Raw genomic sequence first — 13,097 nt, forward strand, 5'->3', positions numbered from 1 at the left:
CGCTTTATGGCTGTGTTTCTTCTCGAAGCAACCTCATTGATAGAATTTTTTTTTTGCTCAAAAATAATTTAAATGTATTTTAAAAGTGGGTCAAGATAGGCCAAACTTATGTGGCCCATATATACATTTAAACATCTGGGCCAAATACTACATTTGAGATCTGGCCCAAGTCTTGAGTGCTGCCTGAAAGACGGTGCCACCTCAGCTAAACCTGGGCCATGTTTGGCCCACATGCTGCATGCCAGTGCCGGGCGAATGCCTACTGTGCCAGCTTTATGCCAAATCTGGGCCAGAATTCTTTGCTACCTGGAATGGCGGCTGATGCAGTGAATCTCCAAAATTATAAATTTTGTAAAATATGCACTATCCTTATGAAAAACTGCATACTTGAAATTTAACCAACTATATTCTTGACAAAAAAAGCCTCAAAAGGACTATTTTGTCCATCAGCACCAATATTTGTAAAACTGTAGTGTCCTCAGCTTGTCGTTGTATGTGGGCGGAGTAATACACAAGGGTGAAGGGTGAAGAGGCTACACGGCTATCAGGCAATCAGATTCAAGAACCAGACAGAACTCTTGTATATATAGAGGAATTACCAACCTACGTCAAACATGATGTCACACGGGTTAAACCCCGCATACCGGTTGTAAAAACAACCCCCCAAAAAAAACAAAACGGTTGCAATAGCAAAAATTGAAAGTCCAAAAATAGAAAACGTAAATTTTACCATATACCACACTGGTTTTAATGCCAACTGCAGACGTCTTTGGCTTACAACCATCAGAAGAGCTGAATAGAGTGAGGACCTAATTACAAATGCTCGGCTCTGCAGTTCTCATTTTATATCAGGTAAGTTCATGCTATGCTGAATCATACACAATACTCGTTTTTGATTGCAGCAATGATTTCTGCAAAAACAGTTTAATATGGTTTACTAAACTGGGAACACTGAAGGCTAAGAATGACATGTAAAAATGTAGGTTCGCATACCCTTCCGTACAGGTGCAGTTCGCTATCAGAATGCAGTTATTTTGCTTGTTTGATTACCCAGGCCTTGTACAGTGGAAATCACGCTCAGTGGGGGGAATATCGCGTGGGGTCCCCACCGTCTGTTATGCCACTGCTTGCACATGACCACACAGAACACAATTGTAGGCACCCCAAGACTTGTAAGCCTTTAAGTTCTCTCTTGTAAAATCACTTGGAGTTTTAATGATATAGTTGTATATTTTTGGGCTGGATGCTTGGTTATTGCATTTTATGACAAATATCCATTTGGGAGGGCCCTATTGCAAATGAACCTGTCAGACAAATGGCACTCACTTTAACGTTAATTTTACAGAATAACTGTGCTTATCACTGGTTGACAAGCTGTTATAATATGCTGAAAGCATTATATAAATAATATAAATATTATGTAATCAGTTTAACTTATCTCTAATCCAACAACAAACTCTTTACTGCATCGAATGTCCCTCGCTGTAAATGCTAGCACTCCCAGTAATAATGTGTATATATATATATATATATATATATATATATATATATATATATATATATATATATATATATATATATATACATTTTTTTTCAACAATAAATCAAATAACATTGTAGTATTATTGTTGTTGTTTTTGTTATTCTTTAGTCGTTTAGTTGGTTTTTATGGACCTTGGGCTCGGAAAGCAGAAGAAGGAGTGGAGGAGGCAGGTGTTTTTTTCTAAATGAAATGTTCTTCGCTAGTTTTTTCTTTCATCCCCAAAGCTTATTTGTTTAGTTCAGCGAAGTGTGTCCAATGAGAGAAGCAGAGAGGAGGGACCGGGGCGGAGAGACGGAGCCCAAAAGAGAAGTTGAGCGAGAGAGAGAGAGGGAATGAGAGACGTGCTGTCAGAGTGAGAGCTGGAGGACATGCATCCATTTCTACACAATATCAGACTATCGCTACTTTCCCTCTTACACATTTACAGACGCCACTTTAAATCGCTTTTCTTCACTGGAGGGTGATCATGCTAATTAATGCAACGGGTGGATTTATCTTCTAAAACATTTAGCAGCGCGCTAAATCATTTCCCCCAAATTTGTTTTCCGCTTATTTCGATCAGTGTTCAGGTGTTAAAACGCAACAGATTTCGTCCGTAGGAGTCTCGTTTTAATATTTAACGCTTTACACTTCTGACATTAACCTCCAATCTGGAATCACGGCTTGTCAACGAGCGGAGAAGAAATTATGGCATGATTGTGGCAACATGAAAAAGAAAAAGTGTGGAAGAATATTGTTGCACTGCTTTTGAGATCACCATATGAAGGTGGAGATAGACTGACAGGAGAGAGGTAAGTGACAGAGAAATACGTCTGATGGAATCAAAATCAAACTCGTTTATATGATTCCTGTAACTATTTCTATATCATTCTAAATGTACCAATTGATTAATATTATGCTTTCTACAGTGTATTTTAGAAGCATTGCGAAAACTGAAATTGTATAGTGCAGTGATTGTAATCTAATGAGTCTTGCATTCATCACAGGTCAGTGCAGAGGCCACTGTTTGACCATTGCATTCATTTATTTATTTTTTTTGGAAAAATACAGAGACTCTCGCTTGCATTTATGTGACAGATATTGCTGAAAGGAGAGAGAGGAGAGGAGGGGGTGTCAGAGAGAGAGAGGATGAGAAAAAGCAATTGAGAGAGAGAGAGAGAGAGAGAAAGCTCGGAGCGTTTAGTAGATGGGTTCATGGGTTCATCAGTTTTCTCTGTTTTTCCACTCTTCCACGTAAACTCCTTGAGCACATTGCTACAGCTCACTGTAATCCAACTCTTTCAGTCCACGCCTCGTTTATTAATATAAGGGGAGTCCCCCATTTAATCCAGCCTCCTTTTGCACCTGCTAATTTTGTACAGTTATAAATAACATAACGATCCATTCTTCTCCCTTTCTCTCCCTCCAACTGAACTCCAGAGTTGAGGAGCAGAGCGCAAACAAACCTGCTGGAGCCTGGTTGCCATGGATCCCCCTCCCTCTCTAAATCTGGCCCTTCTCAGCGGGAGTGAAGACGAAGAGCAGCGTCTGCCCCTCCCTCTCGGTGGTATTTCCCATGCCTCCCTCTCTGGCAACTACCCTGGGACCAACCACTCGAATCACACGGGAGGGAACAGCAGCCTGGAGCGTCTCAATGGCACTCCATCGCCCACCACGCCAAACCTTCCCCCAGCGTCACTGCCCAAGTTGCCCCTGTCCACAACACCCCAGCTTTCCACACCAATCCCCAACGCTCTTCACCCGACCAGTACGCCACTCTCCTCCTGCTTGGGAAGCCAACACAGCTTAAGCGGGGAGACTTCACCCGTCTACAATGCTCTGTTTTACTCTTCTCATTCACCTTCCACTGAGCGGGAACGGGAGCGAGAGAGGGGATGTAAGCACAGGCAGGCCAGTCCCCTGGTGCACAGGCGGGACAGTAATCCTTTTACAGAGATCGCCATGAGCTCGTGCAAGTACAGCGGTGGTGTGATGAAGCCACTTAGCCGCCTTAGCGCCTCCCGCCGGAATCTCATCGAGTCCGACAGCGGAAGTGACACCAAAGAGGGTGGTGCGAGCACAAGCCAGGTGACCGCGGCCTCCTCTCAGCACAGCCAGCCCCAACCCCAGAACCCCCCAGAGATCGTTATCTCCTCGAAAGAGGATCCGCCTTATGGACATGCTTACGAACTTGAGGCCTCAGCCAATCAAATGTCCATCTACCACCAGAACCACGCCCTCTCTGAGAGCAGGAGTGTGCTCGGTGGGGCGGCAGGGGGCGGGACTAATGGAAGGAGGGGCGGTGCTGCGGGAGGGCCTGGGAGGACCGCTTCTAAAGCTCCTAAACGTAAGAATCAGAACATTGGCTACAAACTAGGCCACAGGAGGGCACTGTTCGAAAAGAGGAAGAGACTTAGTGACTATGCCCTCATATTCGGCATGTTTGGCATTGTTGTCATGGTGATTGAGACCGAGCTGTCCTGGGGTGTCTACAGTAAGGTGAGGACTTTGTGTACAGGGGACTGAATGGTTGGGCACGAGGACACATCCGGCTGGTCCTGCTCTGTGTGTATGAAATTGAATGAGAGTATGTGCATGTTTCGGATATCAGAATCAGAAAGAGCTTTATTGCCAGCTATGTTCGCACATACAAGGAATTTTTTTTCATGACAGATTTTTTTTACAGTGCAACAGAATTACAGAGACAAAAACAGATAATAACTATATTTTAAAAATAGAAGTAAATATTTGTAAATAAGTGAATGCAAATATACAAATTGACACTGATGCAGCTATTCACACTGAACTACAGTATATAGAGTAATTAAAGCGGTCAGCATGATATAATCAATTTTAATGACATTAAGGAGTTGGAGAAGATGTTTGACCAAGCAAAATTCACTTTAAGTGACAGTTTACCCAAAAATCATACTGCCCCTTGCCCTTGTGTTATTATAGACTTATAAAACTTGTTTATCTTTAGAAAACATAACCATAACATTATCAGTGCTTTTACAATTACGTATAAAGTGATGTTTGTGAGCTTGCACCATACTTGCATTTAACACACTACTAATTGAATTAAACCCTCAAAATATAAAAGAGCATAGAGGGATTTAACTGACTACTTTTTAATTGCCAGAAGTGCTTATATATGTCAGCGTTACAAAAGGAAAATGTAAATTATCCATTGGCTGTAATTACCTTGGACAATGCTGTAGATGGACACATCAAATATAGTGATTAGGGTAGGTCATAAAGTGAGCAAATCTGGTTTCTGAGCTTTCATGTTTACCTTTAAAATAACTTTGTAGAAAGATTCAATCACATTTTCTTTTTGGTGAATTTTTATTGATGAAATACAACAATTTAATCATGACTCAAAGCATTTTCTTATTTATATATATATATATATATATATATATATATATATATATATATATATATATATATATATATATATATATATATATATATATATATAGACCACCTGTCAAAGGTTTGGGGTCAGTTGGATTTTTCAATGTTTTGAAATAAGCTTATCTTGCTCACCCAGGCTGCATTTATTTTTGCAAAAATACTGTAAGAGTTATATTTTATAATTAAGTATTGATAAACAGAATCGTTTTCAAAAAAAAAAAAAACGACGCTAAACTTTTGACAAAAAAATATTATCAGACAAACTGTAAACATTTCATTCCTTTGGTAAACATCATTTAACAATAAAAAAAAATTGAAAGGGTTTAATATTTCTGATTTCAAGTATATATATATATATATATATATATATATATATATATATATATATATATATATATATATATAAATACACACACACATACATACAGTCAGTGATTGGTTGCATTTTTTTGCATGGAAAAAAAATGCATCTTTGACCTTTATCGTAATATAATCCACTTGAAGAAGTCACAAATTTCAAGAATGTGCGGGCGGCTAGATGATAACAAAATATTCCATTTAGAGCAAATAATCTGCGAAAAGTGTGACTCATTTGAAGTGACCAATTATAGAAGTGCAGTGTGAACGCGTGATTTGTGCCACAATCGCCAATAATAATCATGCAACTTAATCATCAGTCATATAAATAAATGTATTTTTTGGAAGTCATATTCAAAAGCTCTCAGTTTGAATGGGCACAAAGTGTCTGATCACAGGGTACTTGTAATTTAGAAGGTGCAAAGCTTTATAATGTTACACAAGCTAAACTGACAACCTCTCAACTCTCAAAACAAACAAAATTGGTATGGCATTTGTTACCTTTTTGGGAACAGAGGCAGCGATGATGCACCCTTGTATCTGCTAAGAGTGTGAATGATTTGAATAGTTAGTGGTGAACATACACATGTGCAGTAGACATTCAAGGTTAGTAATGCTGCTGTCAGAGTAGTATTGACAGGATCAGATGTCTGCAGGCTCAGAAAGAATTCTCGACAGCTGACTAAGAGTTTTGGAGAGCAGATCAGTAGTGTGATTTAAGAAATGTTTGGAAACTTCTGGGACCAAACAAGCTCCTTGAAGAACATTTTGAATGATCCCTCTGGCTATTTTACTTGTAAGACCATTATAATGGAAGTCAGTACATCCAGAATAAATGAAAACACTGTATCAGGAGTATGACTGCTTATGTGTCATAATGAAAATCCTGTAAACACCCTGTAATTTTTTACATGATATGACAGTGGACTGTTTACATATATAAATATTACACTGTCAAATTTAAACAGAAAATCTTACTGTTAAACGCTGAGCACTTTTATACAGAGTAATCAATATAATTGGTTTAACCAAAACCTAAGCAGAAAATTTCAGCTTTTAAAGCCTCTAAATTATCTAGACTTCCACTATCTATGTTTTACTGTAAAGAAACAAGAGTGGAATCAAATTTGTTTGTGGAAATTGAAAGCATTGTGTAATAAAATTGAGTTATTTAAGTGGTGTGGGTTGAGGTGTATGTTGTTTAGCTTGTTGAAACAGCTTCATTCATGCTGCTGGGCTATACAGACTTTTGCATGACAAAGCTCAGTTTTACTCTGCATAAGTTATGAAGTCATTGAGGTGGGAACGCACATGCTCTTAGTCGGCTCCTGATGTAAAAATCAAGTGTTGCTTGATTGACGATCATAGTAGATGTAACTGCCATTACAGCCTACATAGTCAGTCAAGAACGAGTTTTTATTTCAGGCTAGTAACATTTCATATAAAGCCAAAGTCTCAAAATCAGTGCAAGGCTGAAGTTAGGTAAGTGACGGATTCTTGTGTTGTTGCATTTAAGGATTGAATGTAACTGACACATCATGTCAAGGTGAAATATTTTCTACTGTAATAGCCACAGTCTCAGATTGAAAGCTGAATGTGTGCGAATAAGAAAAGGACAGAGAGAGCCGAGCTTATGTTCAACTTGTGTTGCTCAGGTTGCAGTATTTATGCTAGTGGAGGGTAACATGCTAATTTCAAGTAATAAAACTGTCATGGAACTTTACAGTTACTGACTTTACAGTCACTGAGATGTAGTCAGGTCTCGAACGAGACTTTAATATTAAAATGTTGCTAAGCGATCATCTAGATAGTTTAATATGCTTACCAGAAGTGTACATGCATGTCCATGTACAGGAACATGCATAATTTATTCTCATCTAATTTTAGAAGAATTAGACATTAGCATGTTGCTAATCTAGTACTCTAACACAGTAGTATTCAACCTTTTATCACTGCAGACTGGTCAACACTTGACAATTTTACCGCAGACCACTGGGCAGGGTGGTTTGTAGGTTGCTAGGTGACTATCAACTGTCAGAGGATGACAAGCTGACATTGCTGTCACTCTGATACAAGTTTTTTTTTATGGAGGAAATTACAAAGCACTGCAGTGTTTGGGTGTTCTGTGTTTGTCTGAGATAACTAGTCAACTAAAATGTGTATATTCCATACAAAGTATAATGCTGATTGATCAGTTCGCGGTATGCTCACGGCATTCATTCAACTGGGAGCATCTGGAAGGTGTGAGTGCATCACGCCACTTGAGCGCACAAGTCGCGCACCTCCATTGGAAATAATAAATTTGCGCGAACTCTAGAAAAGCGATGTGCAAACGACCCCTTAAAGGCCGACATCATTTGTGATCTCCAGCGGTTGATCTTCTTGCCTGAGATTTGCCTGATTTGATGACAAATGTGTTGCAAATCAATCCTTGGCAGTTCATGAGTTCTTCACTGGGCCTTTTCCTTTTAGCAAAGAAACTTTACAAAGAAGTATCTTACTCATTTTGCTTCTTGTGGGTTAAATTTGGGCACTCAAGTGACCAAGAAATAGGGGAGAGAATATGGTCATTTTTCATAATAAAATATTTTTCATAACAAAAGATTGTTCTGACTAAATCACACTCCAGATGCGCCGCTCAGCGCCGCAACTCTGTGGTCACATGATAGAAAGTATCGCACACCAGACACGCACATTCGCAAGTTGTTTCAAATTAAATTACTCAGATGCATCCTCACATGCGTAACATGTCCCGGTAGTCACATGTATCATCAACAAGAGAGGACTTGCGCAAAGCTACCAGGAATAAAAGGTCTGTCCAGTTTGCTAGGATCGTCAATCATCAGCAAATGTGATCAAGAAGAGTTAGTTTCACAAATTTAAAATGTTTTAAAACAGTGCATGTGTGTAATGAATTACAGCGATGTACTTCAGATTCACTTCTTCAGCAGAGCCGCATGTCAGAACAATTATAAAAGAAGATGCTTCAATCCCGGTTTGTGGATGTTAAATCAGGTTTATTTTGTACACTAACACAACGGATATCCATACAGCAGTGGAGTTTAACCTGTCTCCTGTCACATTTGCGTGCAAAAAGAGTGCAAAGCTAAACGCGTTCTGTCTGTATGTATGTGCATATCATATCCGTGCTGGGTATGTGTGTGTCTGTCTGTGTGTGTGCGCGTGAACTTCGTAACGACATTGTGTGTCATTGGTAAAGTTCTTACTGTAGTATTTCTCACAAATGCTACGTGAGATCTGCTTCCTTTATGTTTGTTTGTTGTCTGACGCAGCCAAGGGAGGAGATTAAGGCACTCAGAAAGGCACATAGAAATGGTGGGCGGGGAGGACTAGCCTTAAAGGTGCAGAACAGCAAAACCGCCACCCAGTGCAAAAGTGTAAAAAACTGAATCTTATAAAAGTTATAATAAAAAATATGATGGATGTTTTAAGCTGAAACTTGACAGGCACATTCTGGACACACAAAAGATTCATAAAGTCTGAAAAAAGGATTAACCTAGGTGCCCGTTAAATTCATTCTAATAGAGTTTGATGTTAGCACATTGGTAGGCTAATAGCTGGATATTTTAATACACTTCACTACAAAGCACATATCAACATTGAGTATTGACATGATTTGGGGATTTACACTTTAAATTAAATGAAAAGCACATATAAATACTTAATGGCATACACAATCGCACAACTCTCCATTGAGTCCAGTCAAGAACAATGTTAGCATGTTGCTAGGATAACTTTTGTATACTATAAAATACTACAAAAAAACAAAAATATTGTTTAAATCTACATGTGTGGTTAAACTGTTTTTAAAGCCACTGGTCTATTTTTAGAACAGTTTTCATCTGTGAATGAATGTTTATTATTGGATTTAAATTTTAATTACATTTCTGTTTTTGCTGAGCTTGCCACAATGCATTTTTAACAGTTACCTTGAAAGCTACATGCAACGCTGCTTTCAGATGTTCCCAGTTTAAGGTGTTTTAGAATACCTAAACTGCATTTTTATAAAAGCCTTGATGTCGCTGAAAATACTCGGTAGGATTTGGACCGGCGCCGTCGTCTGAAGTGTGTGTCTGTGAGCGAGTGGGATTGCTCTCCTGCATCTGGCACTGTTCTGAATGGATCTGTCTCAGCATGTATTCTGGAAATCACTTGTACATGTGGTCGCGGTCCTTGTTCTGCAGGTTCTTCTGATATGGCAGACGTATTGGAAATTTGTTCTGTCTCGGTATCTCTCTTTTGCTGCCTGTCTTCCCCGTGGCTTTCTCGTTCTGTCGTTCCCTCTTTTGCTTTATTTCTCTGTTCTCCATTTCACCCACTCATTTTTTCTCCTCTTTTCCCTTTTCATTCACTCTCTCTTGTATTCTTTTCCTCTATCTGACGATTCCTTTCCTCTTCTCTCCTGGTAATTATTCTTGGTCTGGGTATCTTTTTTCTTTCCCGTACTCACTATCCTTACTGCTCTTTCTCTCCCCAGATCTCTCTCTCTCTATCTCTCTGTTATTGTAGTGGGCAGTGAACGGGGGAGTGTTATTGGAGAGGGAGAGAAAAGCGAGTGAGTGTTAGGAGAGATGAAATGAAAGGCTGTAATAAAATCTCTTTATTTGAGATGGAAAACGGGTGAGTGAGTCAAGTTTGCACATGAATAATGGCCATGCTGATTGTATACCATTATAGCCATTATAAAACAGCACAATAGAAGCCTGTTAGTGCTGCATCGCCCCTCAGAGCAATTAAAGGGCTTTTCTCTCAGTGCATTACTGCTAAAAGTCCAGAGACATGCGAGATACTGATGCTCTTCCACATCCGACAGACTGCTTCGATTTGACTTGACTCATCTAATGGGGATTTACCTCTGCTCGACCCCCGGTGTAGTAAATGGAAACTTCCTTATGAAACAAGTTTATTTCATTGGATGATTTGGGATTCGGAGTAATGCCGGAGGAAAGTGGCTGTTAAGATGCTGCCGAATGCTCACATCTCAGTGACTGGTTTTATTGATTATTAATAATCATCTTTGTACACCATCAAGCGCCTGTTGATGGCTTTACTGCACTACTTGAGCAGTGTGTGTGTTAGTTTGTGTGCAACGGCTGCTTTTGACAGGATGAAAACAGCAGGACATCCCAATTGAGGCTTCTTTAAAACATTTTCCTAACCTGTTAAAGCTCGCTTTGCTTCTGAAACGACAGTTATGTATGCAGACTTTAGTATATGTTTGAGCATATGTAACTAGATTTGTAGTGTCTATGTCAGGAAAGGAATATGGATATATTAGAATTTGACAGTGTTTCAATTTAAATCAACACATGTAGCCCAGCATCTACTGTATAGCTCTCTGGAGCTCTCTTATGGTCATTCACTGAAGCTAAGCAGGGCTGGACCTGGTCAGTACCTTGATGGGAGACCTCATGGGAAAACTGGGTTGCTGCTGGAGGAGGTGTTAAGAAGGCCAGCAGAGGGCGCTCTACATGTGGCCTGTGTGAGTTCTACCACCTCAGTACATTGATGGGGGCTTTATACTGTTCAGTGAGCACTGTCTTTCAGATGACATGTTAAATTGTGGTCTTGACCCTCTGTAGTCGGTAAAAAAATCCCACGATGTCTTTTGAAAGGAGTAGGATTGAAATTTGCTCAGTGGACTATGTCTATTATGGCCTTTTAACCATCCCCATATCATAACTGACTTCATTACTCTGTCTCCTCTCCACCAATAAGCTGGTGTGTTGTGGACCATCTGGCGCAAACTGGCTGTCTTCACGTCTTGCAGGTAGATGTTGCAGATTGGTGGTGGTAGAGGAGATTCCCCCAACATCTGTAAAGTGGTTTGAGTACCCAGAAATGTGCTATAATAATACATTTATATACAGTTGAAGTCATAATTATTAGCCCCCCTGAATTATTAGCACCCCTGTTTATTTTCCCTCAATTTTGTTTAACAGAGAGAAGATTTTTTCAGTACATTTCTAAACATAATAGTTTTAATAACTCATCTCTAATAACTGATTTATTTTATCTTTGCCATGATGACAGTAAATTATATTTTACTAGATATTTTTCAAGACACTTCTATACATCTTAAAGTGACATTTAAATGATTAACTAGGTTAAATGATTAACTAGACAAGCCATTGTATAACGATGGTTTGTTCTTTAGACAATCAGGAAAAATATATAGCTTAAAGGGGCTAATAATTTTGTCCTTGAAATGGCTTTAAAAATTAAAAACTGCTTTTATTCCAGGCAAAATTAAACAAGAAGAAAAAATATCAGGCACACTGTGAAATTGTCCTTGCTCTGTAGAAAAAGAAAATTCAAAGGAGGCTAATAATTCTGACTTCAGCTGTATGTGTGTGTATGTATATATTTATATGTATGTATACATCTATATATGTATGTGTATGTAAGAAATAGCCAACATATCTTTGCTAAAAAGTAAAGTATTTCTTTTTATGAGTTTAGATCATTTTAGATAAATGGCAACATACTGAAAAGAGCTTTTGTTTACAAGGATTCAGAAGAACAACTATTAACACTGTATGATGGATGCAGCATAGTTGGCAACAGTTGGTACATACTGTACAGCTCTGCAGTCCAGCAGTGTTGCTTTAGTTGTCATATACTTGCACATAGTCAGAACACCATTTTCACAAAATCACAATTTTGTAGCTTATAAAGAATTAGTTTAGGCATTTTTTCCCCAAAACTCTATACATTATCTTTATTGAACAAACCTCTTGCACCCTAGAACAAACTCTCATGCTACTGAATAGACAGACATTCAAACCAATTCAATGTAGTTGTAATTACAAGGAGGGTTGGCAGTTTTTTTTTTTTTTTGGTTTATTGGGTTTATTAACTCTAATAGCATCACTTTCATGGCTTTAATCACTGTGCAGTCACAAACACAATGTCTAGGATGATGAGGGGTTAGCAATTTATTGCTTCATGCTTAGCAACCAACAGCCAATTTCATGCCTCATATTCAGATTGGACAGTTATGTGCATTGTATATATAGCCGCTGTAGCTCTTGAGTGGAGAGGGGTCTGGATGCAGACCTTGTGCATATGCAATCTGAGCTGCATGCAATGCTTTTTAATGCACTCACCTAATTAATATGTCCTCACTAAAGCCCGCAGCTTGATGACAAAAATTATCATCAAGTACATAGCGGATCTACTAAGATAACACCCATGCTACTGTGACGGTTGAGTTTAGGATAGGGGGAGGTGTAGGCGATTGTCAACTACATAGTGGAGCTTGTACCGCTCACTAAGTTAGCGCCCATGCTACTGTAACAGTTGTGTTTTGGGTAGGGGGAGGTGTAGGCTATTGTCAACTATGTAGTGAACCGTGTATCATCCACTAAGGTAAAGCCCATGCTACTGTGATTGTTGGGTTTAGGGTGGGCAGAGGTGTAAGCGATCGTCAACTACTTAGTGTACCTTGTACTGCCCACTAAGGTAGCGCCCATGCAACTTTGATGGTTGTGTTTAGGGTAGGGGGAGGTGTAGGCTATTGTCAACTATGTAGTGGACCGTGTATCGCCCACTAAGGTAAAGCCCATGCTACTGTGATGGTTGGGATTAGGGTAGGGGGACGTGTAGGCAATCCCCAACTACATAGCAGACCTAGTCAACTACATCATCAAGCTGCGGGATGCATCTCCACCCATAATCCTACCCATCGCAGTGACGTCACTAGCTCCATTGAGTGCAGTGTTTCTCAAATTGCATAGTTGAGAGATGTAATCTCAAGCCTAATTCACACTACAAG

At 39.3% G+C, this 13,097-nt stretch overlaps 1 protein-coding gene across 3 annotated transcripts in view; it reads left to right on the top strand.

Annotated features, from left to right (window-relative positions):
* Positions 1-1,868: 1,868 nt before the first annotated feature.
* Positions 1,869-13,097, top strand: part of kcnn3 (potassium intermediate/small conductance calcium-activated channel, subfamily N, member 3) — a 128,384-nt gene continuing 117,155 nt past the window's right edge. For 2 of the 3 annotated variants that reach the window (XR_015511334.1, XM_087286938.1), the window contains exons 1-2: positions 1,869-2,334; positions 2,963-4,021. Coding sequence is in view for 1 of the 3 variants with exons in the window: in XM_087286938.1 (XP_087143064.1) it covers positions 3,008-4,021 (1,014 nt within the window). In the remaining 2 variants the exon portion in view is untranslated. The remainder of the gene's footprint in view (positions 2,335-2,962; positions 4,022-13,097) is intronic. The other variant, XM_087286939.1, reaches the window with a different exon arrangement.

The sequence above is a fragment of the Danio rerio genome, chromosome 16 (genome assembly GCF_052040795.2).
Source record: "Danio rerio strain M-AB ecotype USA chromosome 16, GRCz13ab, whole genome shotgun sequence".
NCBI classification, from domain to species: Eukaryota; Metazoa; Chordata; class Actinopteri; order Cypriniformes; family Danionidae; genus Danio; species Danio rerio.